This window comes from Hemiscyllium ocellatum, chromosome 42, assembly GCF_020745735.1.
Source record: "Hemiscyllium ocellatum isolate sHemOce1 chromosome 42, sHemOce1.pat.X.cur, whole genome shotgun sequence".
Lineage (NCBI taxonomy): Eukaryota > Metazoa > Chordata > Chondrichthyes > Orectolobiformes > Hemiscylliidae > Hemiscyllium > Hemiscyllium ocellatum.
The window spans coordinates 9,694,725-9,716,890 of record NC_083442.1 but is presented as its reverse complement, the minus strand read 5'-3'; the positions used below and the strand labels follow the sequence as shown (position 1 = coordinate 9,716,890).

Here is a 22,166-nt window from a genome sequence, read left to right as displayed (position 1 = left end):
TTGTCTTTTCCAGGTGTCTCGGCTAATGCAGGGAGGTTCATCTGGTTTTATTTCTTTGCTGAGACTTTGTACCAATTGGCTTGCTAGGCCATTTCAGAGGGCAACAGAGAATGAACTACATCCCTGTGGTTTGGAGTCACATTTAAACCAGACCAGGCGAGGATGGCACATTTCTTTCCCCAAAGGACATTAGTGAACCATATGCAATTTTTGGACAATTGACAGTGGTTTCATGTTCATCAGTAGATTCTTACTTCCAGATATTTTTTATGGAATTCAAACTCCCCCATCTACTGTGCTGGAATTAGAACATTAGCAAGGACGCTGGATGAATAGTTTGAAAATAACACCACTGGGCCATTGACTCCTCATCATTGCTGAATTATTGGCGTGAGTGGTGCTCTGGTAAAACATTAAACAGATACTAATAACATACACTGATTGTTCAATGAGTTAATTCTTCCTTATCAAAGAGGGGACAAAGTTCTCTGCTTCAAATACTTTCTGTTACTCAGATGTTTACTTCAGACCAACACAGTCTTCCTCTCAACAGAAAAACAACTGAATTTGGAAAAGAACAGTACTGACAGAGAGCAGAAGGTCCGTTTACACCATGTGGAATCTCGACATCTTTACTGGATGTATCGGGCTGCTTGCCGTCCATTTCATTGCCTTTACTGTTGGTCAAAGGCCTTTGGGTAAGTCCTGTAGTTAATGAGAAAAGGAACAATCTGATTGAGATAATCAATGTTTAACTTCATGGGGCATTAAATATGTATTAACATCATCAAATATTCCTGACTGTCCAAGATTAATAAAGAAAGAAGTTGCTTATATATTAAACCTTCCTTCAAGATGTCCCACTTGAGTGCCTTACAGCCACATCTGAAATGTAGTCACAGTTGTCGTATAGGAAAAGCAGTAGACAGTTTGCGTCCAACAAACATTGAACAGTTCCTAGAATCCCTACAGTGTGGAAGCAGGCCATTTGACCCATCAAATCCACACTGATACTCCAAAGCGCATCCAACCCAGACCCATCCTTTCCCTGCAACCTGCATTTCCCGTGGCTAATCTCTGGACATTATGGGCAATTGAGCATGACCATTCCACCTGACTTACACAGCTTTGGACTGTGGGGGAAACTGGAGCACCCAGAGGAAACCCATGCAGACATGAGGAGAATGTACAAACTCTACACAGACAGTTGCTTGAGACTGGAATCGAACCTGGGTCCCTGGTGCTGAGAGGCAACAGCACTCACTACTAAGCCACTGTGCTGCCCCAAAGTTACAGGACTACAATTGAATCCACCTCCACTACACACTCAGGCAGTACATTTGATGCACATTTTGATGGTATGAGACATGCATTAGCTAGGGTAGGCAGGCCAAGGATACTTAAGGGGTTGATGGTGGATAGGAATGGCAGACATTTAAAGAACACATGGATGAACATTATACATCCTTATCCAATATAAGAGTAAAGCAGGGAAGGTGACTCAACCCTACCTAACAAGGGAAATCAGGGGTAATGTTAAAGCCAAACAGGAGGCATATAACTTGGCCAAGACAAAGCAGCAAACCTGAGAACCGGTAGAAATTTAAAATTCAACAGAGGAGGACAATTCAGGAAGGGAAAATAGAATGTGAGAGTAAACTTGTTGAATACAAAAACTGATTGAAAAAGTTTCCATGAATATGTGAAGAGAAAGATATGCGAAGACAAATGTAGGTCCCTTATAGTTAGAATCAAGTGAATACATAATGAACAACAAGGAGATGGCAGACCAGTAGAACAAATAATTTTGGTCTGTCTTCACGAATGAGAATACAAATAACATTCCGGAAATGGCAGGGGACAGAGATTCGAGTGTGTAGGAGGAACTGAAGGAAATCCTTATTTGTCAGGAAATGATAGTGGGGAAACTGATGTGATTAAAACCCAGTAAGTCTGCAGGGCCTGATGCTCTGTTTCCCAGGGTACTTGAGGAAGTGGCCCTAGAACTAGTGGACACATTGGTGATTGTTTTCCAGCATTCTATTGTCACTGTAGGAGTTCCAATGGACAGAAGAATAGCTAATGTAATCTCACTTCTTGAAAAAGGAGGGAGAGAGAAAACAGGGAATTTTATGCCGATTAGGCTGACATGGTGGTGGGGAAAATGCTGGAGTCAAATATTGAGAATGTAATAACTGAGCATTTGAAAAGCTTGGCAAAATTAGTTCAAATCAACGTGGATTCACTTAAAGGAAATCATACTTGACAGGTTTTTTTAAGCGAACTACTTCAAGTCTGTGCACTCTAGTTTTGATCCATCCACTAATATAAATCATTTGTCCCTTATCTGCTCAGTCCATACACCCCCATGATTTTGAAAACCTTGATCAAATCTCCTCTCAGTTTTCACTTCTACAAGAAGAACTGTTCTAACTTCCCCAATCTGCCTTGTTGCTGAAGTCTCTCAGCCCTGGAAGCCTTCTCGTGAATCTTTTCTGCACTCTCGCCAGTGTCACATTCTTCCAGATGTGCAGTACCTAGAACTGGATTTAGTGTTTCAACTAAATCCAAACACAGATTATACATAAATTTCTAATTATTGTACTCTGTTCCTCTATTGTGAAAGTCCACGAATCCCTATTTGTTATTAACTGTGCTCTCTAGCTGTCCTGCACTCTTCAATGATTTGTGCAAGTTCACACCCAGTCCCATCTGTGCCTATACCCTCTTTAGAATTGTGCCCTTTATTTTAAATCATCTCTCCATGTTATTTCAGCACCATTCCAGCAGTCTGTCTGTGCTCTTTTGAAGTTAATACTATTTGCCTTGCAATTCTTCCAAATTGTGTGTCATTCATAAACATTGAAATTGTGCCCTGTACACTAGGGTTAGATCATTACATGAAGGATTGAGGAAAAGCAAAGGCCCCAATACTGACCTCTGGGAATTCAGTCCAGAAAAAATCTTAACTTCTACTCTCTGTTTCCTGTCCTGCTCCACATCATATCAATGCAGCTCCTATCCTTATTATTCAATGAGAATGCAATAATAACCACGTTAATTAAAAGTCTCTTTCAAAAGGTAGTATCTCTGATATGGTAGCATTCCCTCAAAACTGCACTAGGGCACCAAGCTGAAATTGTAGGGCTTGAATTCATGCCTCTCCTGATTTAAGACAAGAGAATTCTAGAGCTCACCGCACTACAGCTAAGTCAAGGAGTGAATTCTGTATTTTACTAATGACACTGTTTTGCCGAAGACAAGGACATTAGGGAGGAGTCTATATGCTTCAAGATTGCAGACTCCAAGATATTAAATGCTCAGCACAAATATATCCTATAACTGAGAACGAAATTCCATCCCAGATTTTGCCAAGAGTTCCTGATCCATTGAGGTGATAACCTGAGAGAGGACTTTCCTATGAATGGGAATTCTGGAAGTAAGCAGGTATTGCTCGCCTGCTTTTTCTGCCAATGCAAGCATGGCACCTTTTCACCTTCTGCCTCAGGAATGCATACTCACGAATGAAACAACTTTCATTTGTATTGTACCTTGCACTGCCTTTGAACATCTTAAAGTGTTTTGCACCCAATGGAGAATTTTTGAACTGTAGTCATTGTTGCAGGGAAGATCCTATACAGACAACAAGCAAAAGTAATGTCATTTACAAAATACCTTGCAAGAGCTGTAACGAATATTACATTGGACAACAAGATACATGAACATCAACTAGCCACAAGAAGACATGACCTACTCTCATTAGTAGCCTTACATACAAATGAGGAGGGACATCACTTCGACTAGAACAACACATCCATCCTAGGACAAGCCAAACAGAGACACACATGAGAATTCCTAGTAGCATGCCATTCCAACCAGAACTCTGTAAACAAACAGATGTACCATACCCTGAGAAAAAGAACAGGAAATGACATCACCACAGAAAATGACATCACTAACCCAAGAAAACCTAAACACATAAATAGAAAGTGGGTCATGCCACCAGTGTTTCATCTGGAAGCTCACCTAGTATGGTGACGAAATGTCTGAAAACAAGCCTTCAAGTTCAGCAAGCAAACCCACATCCAGAACTAATGAATATGGCTGGACATCCTAGTGTGGCTATCTCTATGTCAGTATTGCTGTGCAACAGTAGCTTGAGGATAGCTTAGGGTGCATTCACAGGACAACCTGCTGTGGGAAACTTGTTTTAAACTTGAAAGGGTTCAGAAAAGATTAACTAGGATGTTGCCAAGGTTGGAGGGTTAAGTTTTGGGAAAGGCTGAATAGGCTGGGGCTCTTCTCCTGAAAGCGTCGGAGACTTAGGGGTGATGTTATAGAGGTTTATAAAATCATGAGGGGCATGGATAGGGTGAGTAAGCAAGGTCTTTTCTCAGATCCACTCCCTTACCCTCTCCCTGTAACCCTGCATTTCCCATAGCTAACCCACCTAGCCAATGCACCTGTGGACAGGAGGGGCAATTTATCATGGCCAATCCATCTAATCTATACATCCTTAGACTGTGGGAGAAAACCGGAGCACCCAGAGGAAACTCATGCAGACAAGGGAGAATGTGCAAATTTCACACAGACAGCCAAGGGTGGAATCAAACCTGGGTCCATGACACTATGAGGCAGCAGTACTAACTACTGAGTCAGGATGGGCAGAAGGGGTCATAAAGGCTATTAAAATTAAGGAGAATCTCAAGGCATTTTATAGGTATATTAAGAGCAAGAGGGTAGCGAGGGAAAGGGTAAGTACAGTCAAAGACAAAGGAGTGAGTTTATGCATGGAAACAGGGGAAATGTGTGAGGTCCTTTATGAGCACTTCACAATGGTACTCACCAAAGAGAAGGTTAAAAATCACACAACACCAGTTATAGTCCAACAGGTTTATTTGGAAGCACGAGCTTTCGGAACGCTGCTCCTTCATCAGATAGCTAGTGGGGCAAGATCATAGGACACAGAATTTATCGTAAAAGATCAATGTGTCATAGAAATGATGCAATGTATTGAACAAAGCTAGATTGCTGTTAAGTCTTTAATCACTTCGAATGGGGATACAGGTTTCGAGTGATCAAATTGTAAATCCCAGAACTTTTTTCAAGTCACATTCCTGAGATAAGTTAAGGTTTTATAGAAAAAAGGGTGATATCTCAGCTCAGACAATGCATTAAAAGTGTGAGGTTAGACTCTGTCTTTATTCCAACCTTGAGTCAGACTGGTTCTATTTCCAAAGTAGGAATTAATAAAACATCACATGGACTGACTGTCTACAAGATTATGTACTTTTTGAACAAATTTTGATTCTTGATGAAGGGCTCCAGCCCAAAATGTTGATTTTCTTGCTCTTGGGATGCTGCCTGACCTGTTGTGCTTTTCCATCAACACACTCTCAACTCTGATCTCCTGCATCTGTACACCTTACTGTCTTATATGTGTGTATATGCATGTGAGGGAGAGTAAGTAAGAAAGTGAGTGAGAGAGAGAGTGTGTGTATGCGCGAATGTGACAGAGTATATGCCTGTGAGTGTGTGTGCATGAGTGTGGGGGAATGTGTGTGTCTGAGAGAGGGTCTGTGTGTGAGTGTAATCATGTGTAAGAGTGTGTGTGTATGTGTGTGTATAGTGTAGTGGGGTTACCTGTAGTGTGACATCAACTGAAGATCGCAGTTGAGGCCATCCCCACTGACACCAAAACTTGATTATCAGGCTCTGCTCAGTGACTGCATTGTTGCGTATCCCGAAGTCCGCCTTGGAGGATGGTCACCCGAAGATCCAAGGCCAAATGTTCCTGACTGTAAAGTGTTCCCTAACTGGGAGGGAGCACCCCTGTCTGGCAATTGTTGAGCAGTGTCCATTCATCTGGTGTCGTGACGTCTGCTTGGTTTCATCAATGTACCTTGCCTTGCAGCATGGATAGGATGGCGGATATAGACAATGTTGGCCAAGTCACGAGTATTTGCCAGGACCTGATGGGCTGTGAAGAATGTGAGAGAGGAGATTGTTGGGGCCTTGACAGAGGTCTTTGTGTCCTCTTTAGCCTCAGATGAGGTCCCAGAAGACTGGCAAATAGCCAATGTCACTTTGCTGTTGATGAAGTGTAACAGGGATAATCCAGGATGTTATAAGTTGGTGAGCCTTACAATAGCAATAGGGAAATAATTGGAGAAAATTCTTAATGACATTTTGAGAAGAATGAACATATTAGGAATAGCTAGCATGGCTTTATGTGGGGAAGGTCTTATCTCACAGATTTGATTGAGTTTTTTGAGGAAGTGACAAAGAAAAGGGTGGGGCAGTGGATGTTTTCTACATGGATTTTACTAAGGTATTTAACAAGATCCCTCATGATAAGCTGGTCAAGAAGATTAAGTTACATGCAATCCATGGTGAATTGACCTGGTATGTTGGTTACAAAATTGGCTTGGCCATAGAAGACAGAAAGTAGTCAGGGAAGGGTGTTTTTCTGACTGGAGGTCTGTGATCAGTAATGTTTTGCAAGGATCAGTGCTGGGACCATTGTTTTTCATAATATATATAAATGATTTTGATGAAAATGTAGATGGTCTGACTAATAAGTTTGCAGATGACACAAACATTTGTGGAGTTGTGGATAGTGAAGACAATTGTTAAATGGTATACAAGGATACAGACCAGTTGGAAAATTGAGCAGAACAAATGTGAAGTATTTCATTTTGGGAGGTCAAATGCATTGTATACAGTAAATAGCAGGACCCTTATGAGTATTGATATTCAGGGGGATCTTGAGGTACAATTGCATATCTCCCTGAAAGTGTCAACTCAAGTGGATAAGATAAGAAGGCATATCGTATGATGTAGCAAGGCACATTGCAATTGTAAAAGACTTTAGTTAGGCCACATTTGGCGAACTGTGTGCAGTTCTGGTTGCCACATAAAAGAAGGTTGTGGAGGTCTTGGAGAGAATGCAAAACAGGTTTACCAGGATGTTGACTGGATTGGAGTGTATTAGCTACAAGGAGAGGTTGGACAAACTTCCGCTAGAGTGTCGATATTGTGGGACGATCTGATAGAAGTATACAAACTTCTGAGAGCCATGGATAGGATGGATAGTCGGAGTTTCTTTCCCAGGGTGGAAATGACAAATGTCAGGGGGCAAAGGCTTAAGATGATTGGGAAAAGTTTAAAAGAGATGTGTGAGGAACCTTTTTTATGCAGAGGATGGCAGGTGTCTGAAATGTGCTATCAGGGGAGGTTGTAGACACAATATTTAAAAGGCATATAGACGAATGCAGGAACAGGCAAGGAATAGAGGAATACAGACTATGTGGAGGCAGATGTTAGTTTAGAGTGATATCAAGGTTGGATCAGACAAGGTGGCCTGAAGGCCTGTTCCTGTGCTGTACTGTTCTATGTTCTAAGATATGGAGGTGCCGGTGTTGGACTGGGGTGGACAAAATTGAAACCACAAGTTTTCAGAGTCCTGCACCTTTCTTAGGCAGCTAGTGAGAGAGGATACATTGGACACAGAATTAAGAAGTAAAAGATCAAAGGATCATACAACTTTTGCAAATGTATTGAACAAATCTACATGGCTATTTAAGAATGGAGGTGCAGGTTTCAGTTGATTAATATGAAAGTCCGAGAACTTCTTTCAAGTCACTGCTCCTCAGGTTTTATCAATATAAAGGTGACATCTCAGGTCAAACAATGCATTTTAGGTGTGACGCCTTGTTTCGAGTCTGTGTCTCAACCTGGAGTCAGACTGGTTTTATTTCCAAAGTAGGGATTTATAAAATTCCACATTGACTGACTGTCTACAGGTAATAAAGTGTGTTGCTGGAAAAGCGCAGTTGGTCAGGCAGCATCTGAGGAGCAGGAGAGTCGATATTTCAAGCATAAGCTCTTCATCAGGAATTTGGTGGGGGAGGTCCAAGGGGTCTGATAGATAAATGGGAGGAACTGTGGGACTGGGAGGAAGGTAGCTGGAAAGGCGATCGGTAGATGAAGGTGGGGGTGAAGGTGATAGGTCAGAGCAGAAGGTGGAGTGGATCGGTGGGAAGGAAGATGGACAGGTGGTTCAAGAGGGCAGTGCTAAGTTGGAGGGTTGGATTTGAGATAAGGTGGGGGCGAGGAGATGACGAAACTGGTGAAATCGATATTGACCTCATATGGTTGGAGGGTCCCAAAGTGGAAGATGAGGAGTTCTTCCTCCAGGCATTGTATGGCTAGAATCTGGTGGTGAATGAGGCCCAGGACTTGCATGTCCTTGGTAGAGTGAGAGTTGAAGTGTTCAGCCACAGGACGATGGGGTTGTTTAGTGCATGTGTCCCAGAGATGTTCTCTGAAAGTTTTTTTTACATTACATTACTTACAGTGTGGAAGCAGGCCGTTCGGCCCAAGTCCACACCGACCCGCCAAAGCGCAACCCACCCAGACCCATTCCCTTACATTTTTAACCCTTCACCTCACACTATGAGCAATTTAGCATGACCAATTCACCTAACCTGCACATTTTTGGACTGTGGGAGGAAACCGGAGCACCCGGAGGAAACCCACGCAGACACGGGGAGAACGTGCAAACTCCACACAGTCAGTCGCCTAAGGTGGGAATTGAACCCGGGTCTCTGGCACTGTGAGGCAGCAGTGCTAACCACTGTGCCACCGTGCCGCCAATGAAATGTTCCGCAAGTTGTCGTCCTGTATCCCCAATGTAGAGGAGATGACATCGGGAGCAATGGACACAGTAGATGATGTGTGTGGAGGTGCAGGAAAATCCCTGCTGGATGTGGGGACTTGGATGGAGGTGGGGGGGAGGGGGGGAGGATGCAGGTTTTATACCTCTTGTGGCGGCATAGGAAATTGCCAGGAGTGGAGGGTGGGTTGGTGGGGGCATGGACCTAACAAGGGAGCCACAGAGGAAACGGTCTCTGCAGAACACAGATAGTGGTGGGAAGGGAAATGTATCTCTGGTGGTGGGGTCTCAGCCTCCTTGGACCTCCCCCACAATCTTGATGAAGAGCATATGCTCAAAACATCAACTTTCCTGCTCCCTAGATGCTGTCTGACTGGCGATGCTTTTCCAGCACCACACTTTTCAACTTTGACCTCTAGCATGTGCAGTCCTCACTTTCTCACTGTCTACAGGTCATATGCTTTATGAACAACACAGATTGTATCTGCAAATATAAATCTGCAAATACAAATTCACCCTGTAGATTTATATGTGTGTGTGCATGTGTGTGAGAAAGAGAAAGTGTGTGTGCTTGTGTCTGTGTGGAAAAGAGAGAGTACGTATGCTTGAGAGAGTGTGTGCATGATGTGAGGGCATGTGTATGTGTGTATATAGTGTGGTGGGGTCACTTGTAGTGTGACATGAACCCAAGATCCCAGTTGACCTCCTCAGAAGACAAAAATGGCATACGACTGATAGGAACCCTTCATCGTCACACACACTAAACAACCCCACCGCCCTGTGGCTGAACACTTCAACTCCCCCTCCCACTCCACCAAGTACTTCCCAGGAGTAGAGGAACTATGCCACGTTCTTCACAGCCTGTAAACCATTATCGATGAGGATGAGCACCTTGCCAAGATCTTCTTACCTTTAAATAATCTCCAAACTTTAAGCAGACCATTGTTCTCAGCAAACTACCTAGCCTTCAGGACAAAATTGACCACAAGACTGTACAGGCAAAAGTGAGGACTGCAGATGCTGGAAACCAGTGTTTAGATTAGAGTGGTGCTGGAAAAGCACAGCCGGTCAGGCAGCATCCGAGGAGCAGGAAAACAGACGTTTTGGGCATCAGGAATAGACAATGTACATCCTGTCATGGCAACATGCATGTCAGAACATTGACATGAATACTACCATTACACATGGGGACACCACCCACCGTGTGTGGTGACTCAGCCAGTGTTGTCTGTCTCATACACTGCAGGCAAGGATTTCCTGAGGCATGGTATATTGGTGAAACCATGCAGATGCTACAACAGATGAATGGACACCATACAACAATTGCCAGACTGGGATATTCCTTTCCAGTCAGGGAACACTTCAGCAGTCAAGGACATTCAGCTTTGGATCTTCGGGTAAACATCCTCCAAGGTTGACCTCGGAACACGCAATAACACAGTTGCCAAACAGAGGCTGATAGCCAAGTTCGGTACCCATGAAGTTGGCCTCAACCTGGATCTGAGGTTCATGTCACATGACAGATGACCCCACCACACTGTACACTGTCACACATACACACACACACAGACACATACACACACTCTCTCACATACTCACGCAAACTCTGTCGCATACACATACACACTCACATTCACACACGGTTTGCACTCACACACACTCTCTCACAGACAAATACTCCCTCACACTCATGCACGCTCTCTCATGCACACACCCTCACACACACTCAAATGTATGATTACATTCATATGTACACACACACACTCCCTTTCAAACATACACACACTGTCTCAAGTCTGCATGCACGCACACACAGAGACAGAAACAAACACACCCCCACCCACCTGCACTCTCTCACTCTCTCCCTCCTCTGTCTCCCACATGCACTCTCTCTCTCTCTCTCTATCTCTCTCTCACACGCACACACGCACACACACATATGAGTCTATAGGGTGAATTTGTATTTGCAGATTTTTATTTGCAGAAACATTTGTGGTTCAAAAAGTACACAATCTGCAGACAATCGATGTTTTATAAATTCCTTCTTTGGAAATAAAATCGGTTTGGCTCCAGGTTGAGACACAGACTTGAAACAAGGCCTCACATGTAAAATACATTGTCTGACCTGAGATGTCACCTGTATACTGATAAAACCTTTAGTTATTTTGGGGCACTGACTTGAAAGAAATTCAGGGACTTGGATATTAATCAATCGAAAACCTGCACCTCCATTCTTACTGACTAAAGACGTGGTAGCCATCTAGGTTTGTTCAATACATTTGCATAAGTTGTATGACCCTTTGATCTTTTACTTATGAATTCTGTGTCAATGTATTCTCTCTCACTGAGGAAGGAGTGGGGTTCTGAAAGCTTATGGTTTCAAGTAAACCTGTAGGAACTATAACCCGGCATTGTGTGATTTTTTGACTATGAACTATGGGCTAAAGGTGAGCTAATCTCCCGGGAGGCGAAAGGATATGCGAGATTAACCTGGCCATAAAGATGGATGAAAGCAGTGCTGGAGAAATGAATTCGAGAATACAGAGAGAATAACCAAAGGGAATTTGGAGAATAAACCTTTAACAAATTAAAACTTACCCATCCAAATTCTGCAGGTGGAGCAGCAGCCACTGAGTAAAAATGGGTCTTTTAAATTCTTACCTTCTTCACTTCCATTTAACAACTCAAACCCAAGAACCCTTTGATAGTATCATCAAATGCCTGGAAATCAACTGGTTTACTTATATAAGAATATTTAGTGAGTAGGATGGTGACAGGTTTGAATTGACACTTCCCAAGCTGCTGTATATTGAGAATTGCCCATCTTACAGTGTCAGTGGTACACATACGATCCCTGTCATGGGAATGCTCTCGTTGTCTTATTGCCATGGTTTCCTGTAACAAATCTTTGTTTACACAATACACAAAGCTATCACCAAGTGCACAGATGTCCAGTGAGCTCGCAAAAGAATCCTTTGAGTCACAGGTATACAGGGCTTTTAATGAGGTGTCAGGCTGTGTAACCATCCAAAGTCCAACTACAATTGATTGCAGTGGAGGAGGTGACCTGTTATAACAAATTCTCCAACTGAAGATTCTTCAAGTCAGTTCCTTGAAGCGTGGTTTATTATTGATCCACATGAAGGAATGCTGAGCCATACATATGATTTCCCAAGTTAGGATGCAATGGAAAATAGTGTGGGAGGGAACTGTAAATTGCAAAGGAACATTGATGGAGTAAATGAGTGGGTGAAACTCTAACAATTAGAGATCAATGTGGATAAGTGTGAACTCATTCAATTTGGACTAAAGAAGATTAAACCAGAGAATGTTCAAAATGTTGAGAAACTTAGAATGTTGTCCATTGTCTCAAGAAGAATAAACAAGAGTGGACAAGTTATCTTAAAAACATATAAATAAAGACACAGAGTTGACACTTTTCGAACTTGTACTCATCAGGACTTGGTTGCCAAATAAAAACTTAGAAAGGGAACAGTGACTTGTGCAGCTTGAGAACAGGGCTGCTGATTTGTTGCTCAATAGTTAACGTGGGAAAACAGCAGGAATTGTTAGCTGAAAAGACAAGACCAGGAAGTTCAATTTTGATTGATTAGGGCATTGCCATGGGGAATGCAACAGTGATTAACAGTCTCCATGATGGCTTCCTCAATGAAAAAGGTGTAATGTATAAACAAATTCCTTTTCCTGACAAAGAACATAAAAACATAAGAAATAGGACTAGGTCATCTGGAGTGTTGAGTCTGCTCCACCATTCAATAAGGTCATGGCTGATGTTTTGTGGACACAGCTCCACTTACTCACTTGTTCATCATAACCCTTGATTTCTATACTGTTCAACATCTATCTATCTTTATATTAAAAACATTCTTGAGGTAGCCTCAACTGCTTCATTGGGCAGGGCATTCCAACAGATTCACAACCCTTGGGGTGAAGGAGTTTCTCCTCAAATCAGTCCTAAATCTGCTCTCCTTTATTTTGAGGCTATGGCCTCTACTTCCAATCTCACCTGCCAGTGGAAACAACCTCCCTGCTTCTATCTAATCTATTCCCTTCATAATTTTCTATGTCTCTATAAGATCCCCCCTCATTTTTCTTAATTCCAAAAAGCATAGTTTATTCAATTTCTCCTCATAAGCCAATCCTCTCAACTCTGGAATCAACCCAGTGAACCTCCTCTGCATCCCTTCCAGTGCCAATACTCTCTTTCTCAAGTAAGGAGACCAAAACTGTACACAGTACTCCAGGTGTGGCCTCACCAGCACTCTATACAGCTGCAGCATAACCTCCATATTTTTAAACTCCATCCCTCTAGCAATGAAGAACAATATTCCACTTGCCTTTTTAATTACCAGCTGTACCTGTAAACCAACATTTTGCAATTCAAGCATGAATGTACCCAGGTCCTTCTGCGCAGCAGCATGCTGCATATTTTCAACGTTTAAAGAACATGGTCATTGTGTTATCGTGTAGCTTCCTGCAAGTGCAAATGAATTACACTGTGAACCAGACTGAGAATCTTAAGTTGGTTTCTGATGTAATTCTTAGCATAGTTTGGATCATGTAGTAAATGTCATCCAGTAGTAAAATCACTTCCAGTGCTGGACTCAATGTTTTGCATTTTGCAAACAAGGGCTGATTGAACCCAGTTTGTAGACTGCCAACTGTGAGCAATCAAAGGAACACTGGCTGCTTGATACAATCAGGTAGTCTGTGGTATGTATGAACTGATGTACTGATGCCACACTGATACTGAAATTCAGATTACATTACTCATTTGTGTGGAGGCAGAATGACCTTTTGGCCTGACAGCAGCATCTTGTTAGAAAATAATGTGTCTCGTATTTCCTGTAAGGTAACAAGGTGAAACAGTCAGCTTTATCTTTTTATCAAATTTTTGAGAGAACTTATTCCAAGGTAATGTGAGCTAGACTGCACATTGGGATAAACTTCAAATACAGTTTTTGATAATAATTTGTTGGTTACCCTGAGAAACATGATTGAATGACCATGAATATCCCATCCCTTCCAATATGTCAATGACATATTTGCAATATTTAAACATGAACTGCATTAATATTAGCAGTTCAGACAGTTTAGTAAACTACATCCTGACTTCAAATTTACCAAAAGTATGAGGGATATAGACAAGATGAACATAGATTCATAAAATTATGAATCTATGTATCTAGGAATACGATGGCAAGTGCTCACCTCCTGACTCCCAAAGCCTGTTCACTATCCACAAGGCATAAGACAGGAACGTGACGGTATACGCTTCATTTGCCCGAAAGGGTACAGCTCCAACAACACACAAGAAACATGATACCATCCAGGGCATGCTGCTGTTTGAGTTGCAGCACATCCGCAAATATCCATATCTGGATCTAGATGAACTTTGGATCATTCGGGAGGTGGAGTGGATTATTGAGAAGAGTTACAGGGAGGTAGGCACACCTCAGGTAAAAGAAGAAGGTTATCGTCAGGGGATGGAAAGGGAACTGGCTGGCAGTGCAGGGATCCCCTATGGCCATTGCCCTCAACAACAAGTATACCATTTTGTATACTATTGGGGGGTTGACCTACCAGGGGTAAGAAATGGGACACAGGTCTCTGGCACAGAGTCTGTCTCTGCTGCTCAGAAGGGAAGGGGGGGAGAGGAGCAGAGCCTTAGTCATTGGGGACTCCACTGTTGGGGGGACAGATGGAAGGTTCTGTGGGAACAAGAGAGACTTACGGTTGATGTGTTAACTCCCAGGTTTGTGATTTCTCAGAACTTGTTTTCTAGATCCTTTAGACGGAGGGGAGCAGCCCCAAGTCATGGTACCAACAACATAAGTAGGAAAAGGGATGGGGATTTAAGGCAGAGATTTGGGGAGTTAGGGTTGAAGCTTAGAGCTAGAACAAACAGAGTGCTTATCTCTGGTTTGTTGCCTGTGCCACTAGTGAGGTGAGGAATAGGGAAAGAGAGGAGTTGAACACGTGGCTCCAGGGATGGTGCAGGAGGGAGGGTTTCGGACACCGGGCTCATTCTGGACTAGGTGGGACTAGGATGGTTTACACCTGAACCAGAAGGGTACTAATATCCTGGGGGAATTTTGCCAATGCTCTTTGGGAGGGTTTAAACTAATTCAGCAGGGGGATGGGAATCTAAATTGTAGTTCGAGTACACAGGCAGTTGAGAGTAGCAAAGTCAGAGCTAAGATTTCAAGAGCGCAAGAAAGCACAAGCAAGCAAGAAGTCAATTTGAAATGTGTCTACTTCAATCCCAGGAGCATCCAGAATAAGGTGGGTGATTTGCTACATGGGTTGGTACCTGGGATTTCGATGTTGTTGCCATTTCGGAGACATGGGTAGAGCAGGGACAGGAATGGTTGTTGCAGGTTCCAGGATTTAGATGTTTCAGTAAGAACAGAGAAAATGGTAAAAGAGGATGAGGTGTGGCATTGATGGTCAAGGACAGTATTACAGTGGCAGAAAAGACGTTTGAAGACTCATTGACTGAGGTAATATGGGCTCAGATTAGAAACAGGAAAGGAAAGGTTACCCTGTTGGGAGTTTTCTATAGTTCCAGAGATATAGAGGATAGGATAGCAAAGATGATCCTTGATAGGAGCGAGAGTGTCAAGATAGTTGTTATGGGGGAACTTAAAATTTCCAAATATTGATTGGGAATATTATATTTCAAGCACTTTAGATGGGTCAGTTTTTGTCCAATGTGTGCAGGTTGGTTTCCTGCCATAGTATGTAGATAGGCCAACAAGGTTCATTACTGGGTTATGAACCTGGCTCGGTGTTAGATTTGGAGGTAGGTGAGCACTTTGGGTGACAGTGACCACAAGTAAGTTACGTTTACTTTAGTGATGGAAAAGGATAGGTATATGCCGCTGGGCAGGAGTTATAGCTATGGGAAAGGCAATTATGATGCGATTAGGCAAGTTTTAGGTTGCATAGAATGGGGAAGGAAACTGAAGGGGATGTGCACAATTGAACTGTGGAGCGTATTCGAGGGCCAGTTACTGCGTGTCCTTGATAAGTATGTATATGTCAGGCAAAAAGGAAGTTGCCGAGTGAGGGAGCTGTGGTTTACTAAGGAACTTGAATCCCATAGGTAAAAACAATGACTGCAGATGCTGGGAACTAGATTCTGGATTAGTGGTGCTGGAAGAGCACAGCAGTTCCGGCAGCATCCGAGGAGCAGCAAAATCGACGTTTCGGGCAAAAGCTTTATTCCTGATGAAGGGCTTTTGCCCGAAATTTTGATTTTGCTGCTCCTTGGATGCTGCCTGAACTGTCGTGCTCTTCCAGCACCACTAATCCAAAATCTTGAATCCATTGTCAAAAGGAAGAAGAAGAAGCCCTATGTTAGGATGAAACATGAAGGCTCAGTTAGGGTGCTTGAGAGTTACAAGTTAGCCAGGAAAGACCTAAAGAGAGAGCTAAGAGCAGCCACGAAGGGACATGAGAAGTCATTGGTGGATAGGATCAAGGAAAATCCTAAGGCTTTCTATAGGTACATCAGGAATAAAAGAATGACTGGAGTAAGATTAGGGTCAATCAAGCATTGTAGTGCTAATTGTGCGTTGAGTCTGAGGAGATAGGAGAAGTGCTAAATGAATAATTTTTGTCAGTATGCACACTGGAAAAAGACAATGTAGTCGAAGAGAACACTGAGATATAGGCTACTAGACTAGATGGGATTGAGGTGCATAGGGAAGAGTTGTTAGCAATTCTGAAAAGTGTAAAAATAGATAAGTCCCCTGGGCCGGATAGGGTTTATCCTCAGATTCTCTGGGAAGGCAGGGAGGAGTTTGCAGAGCCTTTGGCTTTGATCTTTATGTCGTCATTGTCTACAGGAGTAGTGCCAGAAGACTGGAAGATAGCAAATGTTGTCCCCTTGTTCAAGAAAGGGAATAGAGACAGCCCCGGTAATTATAGACCAGTAAGCCTTACTTTGGTTGTGGATAAATTGTTGGAAAGAGTTATAAGAGATAGGATTTATAATCATCCAAAAAGAAATACATTGATTAGGGATAGTCAACACAGTTTTGTGAAGTGTAGGTCACGCCTCATAAACCTTACTGAGTTTTTTGAGATGGTGACCAAATAGGTGGATGAGGGTAAAGTGGTTAATATGGTGTATATAGATTTCAGTAAGGCATTTGATAAGGTTCCCCACCATTCTCCACAAAATAGAGATGCATGGGATTGAAGGTGATTTAACGGTTTGGATCAGAAGTTGGCTAGCTGAAAGAAGACAGAGGGTGGTGGGTGATTGGAAATATTCATCCTGGAGGTCAGTTATGAGTGGTGTACTGCAAGGATTTGTTTGGGGCCACTGTTGTTTGTCGTTTTTATAAATGAACTGGATAAGGGCATAGAAGAATGGGTTAGTATATTTGCAGTTGACACAAAGATCAGTAGAGTTGTGGATAGTGGTGAAGCATGAAGGGTCTGTTTCCATGCTGTATATGGTCATTTAAGCGGGCATTGGATAGGCATTTGGAAGTTATTGGGCTAGTATAGGTTAGGTAGGATTCGGTCGGCGCAACATCGAGGGCCGAAGGGCCTGTACTGCGCTGTATCCTTCTATGTTCTATGTTCTATGTTCTATATCTCTATGACTCTATGACTCTATGTTCTAAGTTACAGAGAGACATAGATTAGCTGCAGAGCTGGGCTGAGAGGTGGCAAATGGAAATTAATGAGGAAAAGTGTGAGGTGATTCACTTTGGAAGGAGTAACAGTAATAAAACATATTGGGCTAATGGTAAGATAGTGTATTGGTAGTATAGATGAGAAGAGAGATCTCCGTGTCCCGGTACATATATCCTTGAAAGTTGCCACCCAGGTTATGAGGGCTGTTAAGAAGACATATGGTGTGTTAGCTTTTATTGTTAGAGGGATTGTTTTGGAACCATGAGATCATGCTACAGCTGTACAAAACTCTGGTGTGGCCACGTTGGAGTATTGTGTGCAGGTCTGGTCACCGCATTCTAGATGGGTGTGGAAGCTTTGAAGAGGATTAAGAGGAGTCTTCCTCGGATGTTGCCTGAAAGGTCTTATGGGAAAGGCTGAGAGACTTGAGGCTGTTTTCATGAGAGGTGATTTAATTGAGACATATATGATAATCAGAGGGTTAGATAGGTTGGACAGTGAGAGCCTTTTTCCTCGGATGGCGAAGGCTAGCATGAGGGGACATGGCTTTAAATTGAGGGGTGATAGATATAGGACAGATGTCAGAGTAAGTTCTTTCCTCAGAGATTAGTAGGGACGTGGAATGTACTACCTACAACAGTAGTAGACTCACCAACTTTAAGGGCATTTAAATGGTAATTGGATAGGCATATGGACGAGAATGGAATAGTGCAGGTTAGATGGGCTCCAGATTGGTTCCACAGGTTGGCACAACATCATGGGCTGAAGGGCCTGTACTGCACTGTAATGTTCTATATTCTATGTTCTATCTTCCACCACTGATGCTCAGTAGCAGCAGTGTATTTTATCCACAAGAAGCACTGCAGAAATTCATCAAAGATCCTAAGGCAGCACCTTTCACACCCACAACCACTTGCATCTGGAAGGACAAGGGCACAGATACATGGGAACACCAACACCTTCAACTTCACACTCAAGCTACTCACCATCCTGACTTGGAGAATGTGTAAATCTGAGACAGGATTTACATAGAGCATAGAACAGTACAGCACATTACAGGCCCTTTGGCCCACAATGTTGTGGCAAGCATTTATCTTAATCTAAGATCAACCTAACCGACACAACTCCTCAATTTATTGCTGTCCATATAGAGTCATAGAGATGTACAGCATGGAAACAGACCCTTCAATCCAACCCGTCCATGCCGACCAGATATCCCAAACCATTCTAGTCCCACCTGCAGCACGTGGCCCATATCCCTCCAAATCCTTCCTATTCATATACCCATCCAAATGTTTCTTAAATGTTGCAATTGTACCAGCCTCCACCACTTCCTCTGGCAGCTCATTCCATACCCGTACCACCCTCTGTGTGCAAACGTTGCCCCTTAGGTCTCTTTTATATCTTTCCCCTCTCACCCTAAATCTATGCCCTCTAGTTCTGGACTCTCTGACCCCAGGGAAAAGACTTTGCCTATTTACGCTATCTATGCCCCTCATAGGTTTTTAGACCTCTTTAATGTCACCCCTCAGCCTCTGATGCTCCAGGGAAAACAGCCACAGCCTCTCCCTATAGCGCAAATCCTCCAACCCTGGCAACATCCTTGTAAATCTTTTCTGAACCCTTTCAAGTTTCACAACATCTTTCCGATGGGAAGGAAACCAGAATTGCACGCAATATTCTGACAGTGGCCTAACCAATGTCCTGTACAGCCGCAACATGACCTCCTAACTCCTGTACTCAATACTCTAACCAATAAAGGAAAGCATACCAAACGCCTTCTTCACTATCCTATCTATCTGTAACTCCACTTTCAAGGAGCTATGAACCTGCACTCCAAGGTCTCTTTGTTCAGCAACACTCCCTAGGACTTTACCATTAATTGTATAAGTCCTGCTAAAGACTTGCTTTCCCAAAATGCAGCACCTTGCATTTATCTGAATTAAACTCCATTTGCCACTTCTCAGCCCATTGGCCCATCTGGTCTAGATCCTGTTGTAATCTGAGGTAACCCTCTTCACTGTCCACTACACCTCCAATTTTGGTGTCATCTGTAACTTACTTACTGTACCTCTTATGCTTGCATCCAAATCATTTATGTAAATGACAAAATGTAGAGGACCCAGCACCAATTCTTGTGGCACTGCACTGGTCACAAGCCTGCAGTCTAAAAAACAACCCTCCACCACCACCCTCTGTCTTCTACCTTTGAGCCAGTACTGTATCCAAATGGCTAGTTCTCCCTGTATTTCATGAGATCTAACCTTGCTAATCAGTCTCCCATGGGGAACCTTGTCGAACGCCTTACTGAAGTTCATATAGATCATATCTATTGCTCTGCCCTCATCAACCCTCTTTGTTACTTCTTCAAAAAAATCAATCAAGTTTGTGAGACATGATTTCCCACGCACAAAGTCATGTTGACTATCCCTAATCAGTCCTTGCCTTTCCAAATACATGTATACCCTGTCCCTCAGGGTTCCCTCCAACAACATGCCTACCACTGAGATCAGGCTCACTGGTCTATAGTTCCCTGGCTTGTCCTTACCATCCTTCTTAAACAGTGGCACCACGTTTGCCAACCTCCAGTCTTCTGACACCTCATCTGTGACTATCAATGATACAAATATCTCAGCAAGAATACCAGCCATCACTTCTCTAGCTTCCCACAGAGTTCTAGATCAGGTCCTGAGGATTTATCCACCTTTACCCGTTTCAAGATATCCAGCACTTCCTCCTCTATAATATGGACATTTTTCAAGATGTCACCATCTACTTCCCTACAGTCTATATCTTCCATATCCTTTCCACAGTGAATACTGATGCAAAATACTCATTTAGTATCTCCCCCATTTTCTGCAGCTCCACAGAAAGGCTGCCTTGCTGATCTTTGAGGGGGCCTATTCTCTCCCTAGTTACCCTTTTGTCCTTAATGTATTTGTAAAAACCCTTTGGATTCCCCATAATTCTATTTGTCAAAGCTATCTCATGTCCCCTTTTTGCCCTCCTGATTTCCCTCTTAAGTATACTCCTACTTCCTTTATATGCTTGTCTAGCAGTCGCTTAAAAGTCTCTAAAGTCTCTGACTCTACTTGCACCGCTAGCAGTGCATTCCACGCACCCACCAGTCTCTGCGTAAAGAACCTACCTACCTACCTAAACATCTCCCCTCGACCTTCCTCAAATCACCTTAAAATGATGACTTCTTGTGACTGCCATTTCTGCCCTGGAGAACAGTCTTTGACTACCTACTCTAACTATGCCTCTCATTACCTTTTATACCACTATCAAATCACCTCTCTTCCTTCTTCTCTCCAACGTGAAAAGCCTGAGCTCACTCAAACTCTCTTCACAAGACCAGCCCTCCAATCCAGGCAGCATCATGGTAAATCTCCTCTGTACCCTCTCTAAAGCATCTGCATCTTTCCTATAATGAAGTGACCAGAACTGGACATAATATTCCAGGGATTTTTAGTGCTGCACCAAAACCTCATGGCTCTTAAACTCAATCCCCCGCTGATGAAAGCCAACACATCAAAAGTTTTCTTAACAACCCTATCAATTTGGATGGCAACTTTGACATATCCATGTATGTGCACCCCAAGATCCTGCTGTTCCTCCACGCTGTCAAGAATCCTGTCTTTAACCTTTCATTTAGCAATCAAATCCAACCTTCCAAAATGAATCACTTCGCATTTATCCAAATTAAACTCCATCTGCCACTTCTCTGCTCAGCTCTGCATCCTGTCAATGTCTTGTTATAGACTGCAATTGCCCTCGGCACTATCCATAACACCATCAAAATTTATGTCATTGGCAAACTTACTAATCCTTCCACTTCTTCATCCAAGTCATTTATCAAAACTACAAAGAGCAGAGGCCCAAGAATAGATCCCTGCAGGACACGACTGGTCACCAACCTCCAGGCAGAATATTTTCCATCCACTACCACTCCCTGTCTTCTTTCGGCCAGCCAACCAATTCTGTATCCAGATAATCAAATGTTACTGTATCCCATACCTCCTAACTTTCTGAAAGAGCCAACAATGGGGGACCTGATCAAATGCCTTATTGAAATCCATAAACACCACATCCTTGTCTTGTCACATCCTCAAAGAACGCAATAAGGCTTATGAGGTATGACTTTCTCCTTCCTTCCCTACCTCTTCAGACTCCAGGCAAAAGTTCCCTCCAGTATCCCTGATCAGCTCTATTCTCTTTCTGATCATTCTCTTTTTCCTCACCTACGTGTAGAATACCTTTGGGTTTTCTCTCATCCTTCCCACCAAGGCTCCCTCCTAGCTCTTCTCAACCATTTTTTAGTTTTTTTCCTAGCTACTCTGAAATCTTCTGAAGCTGTGCCAGATCCTTACTTCCTCAACCTTAAGCAAGCTTTCTTCTTCCTCTTGACAAAAAACTCCTCTTCACTTGTCATCCAAGACTCCTTCACCTTCTCATTCCTTGCCTGTCTCAGTGGGACAAAGTTGTCCAACACTTGCAACAAATGTTCCTTAAACAGCCTCCACATTTCTGTTGTATATTTCCTGTCGAACAATTGTTCCCAATTTATACTCCACAGCTCCTGTCTAATGGCAATATAATTTCCCTCCCCCCAATTAAAAACCTTCCCATACTGTCTGTTCCTATCCCTTGGATGTAGGTTTGCTTGCTGAGCTGGAAGGTTCATTTCCAGACATTTTGTTACCCTACTAGGTAACATCTTCTGTGGGCATCAGGCAAAGTAATGCAGAGAATTCCTGCTTTCCATTTATATGTTTGGGTTTCTTTGGGTTGGTGATGCCATTTCCTGCGG

General features: G+C 42.9%; 1 protein-coding gene across 1 annotated transcript in view; it reads left to right on the top strand.

Moving 5' to 3' along the window:
* Positions 1 to 553: 553 nt before the first annotated feature.
* Positions 554 to 22,166, top strand: part of si:dkeyp-73b11.8 (BPTI/Kunitz domain-containing protein) — a 60,354-nt gene continuing 38,741 nt past the window's right edge. The window contains exon 1 of the mRNA XM_060853660.1: positions 554 to 698. Within this exon, the coding sequence (XP_060709643.1) occupies positions 614 to 698 (85 nt within the window). The 5' untranslated portion in view covers positions 554 to 613. The remainder of the gene's footprint in view (positions 699 to 22,166) is intronic.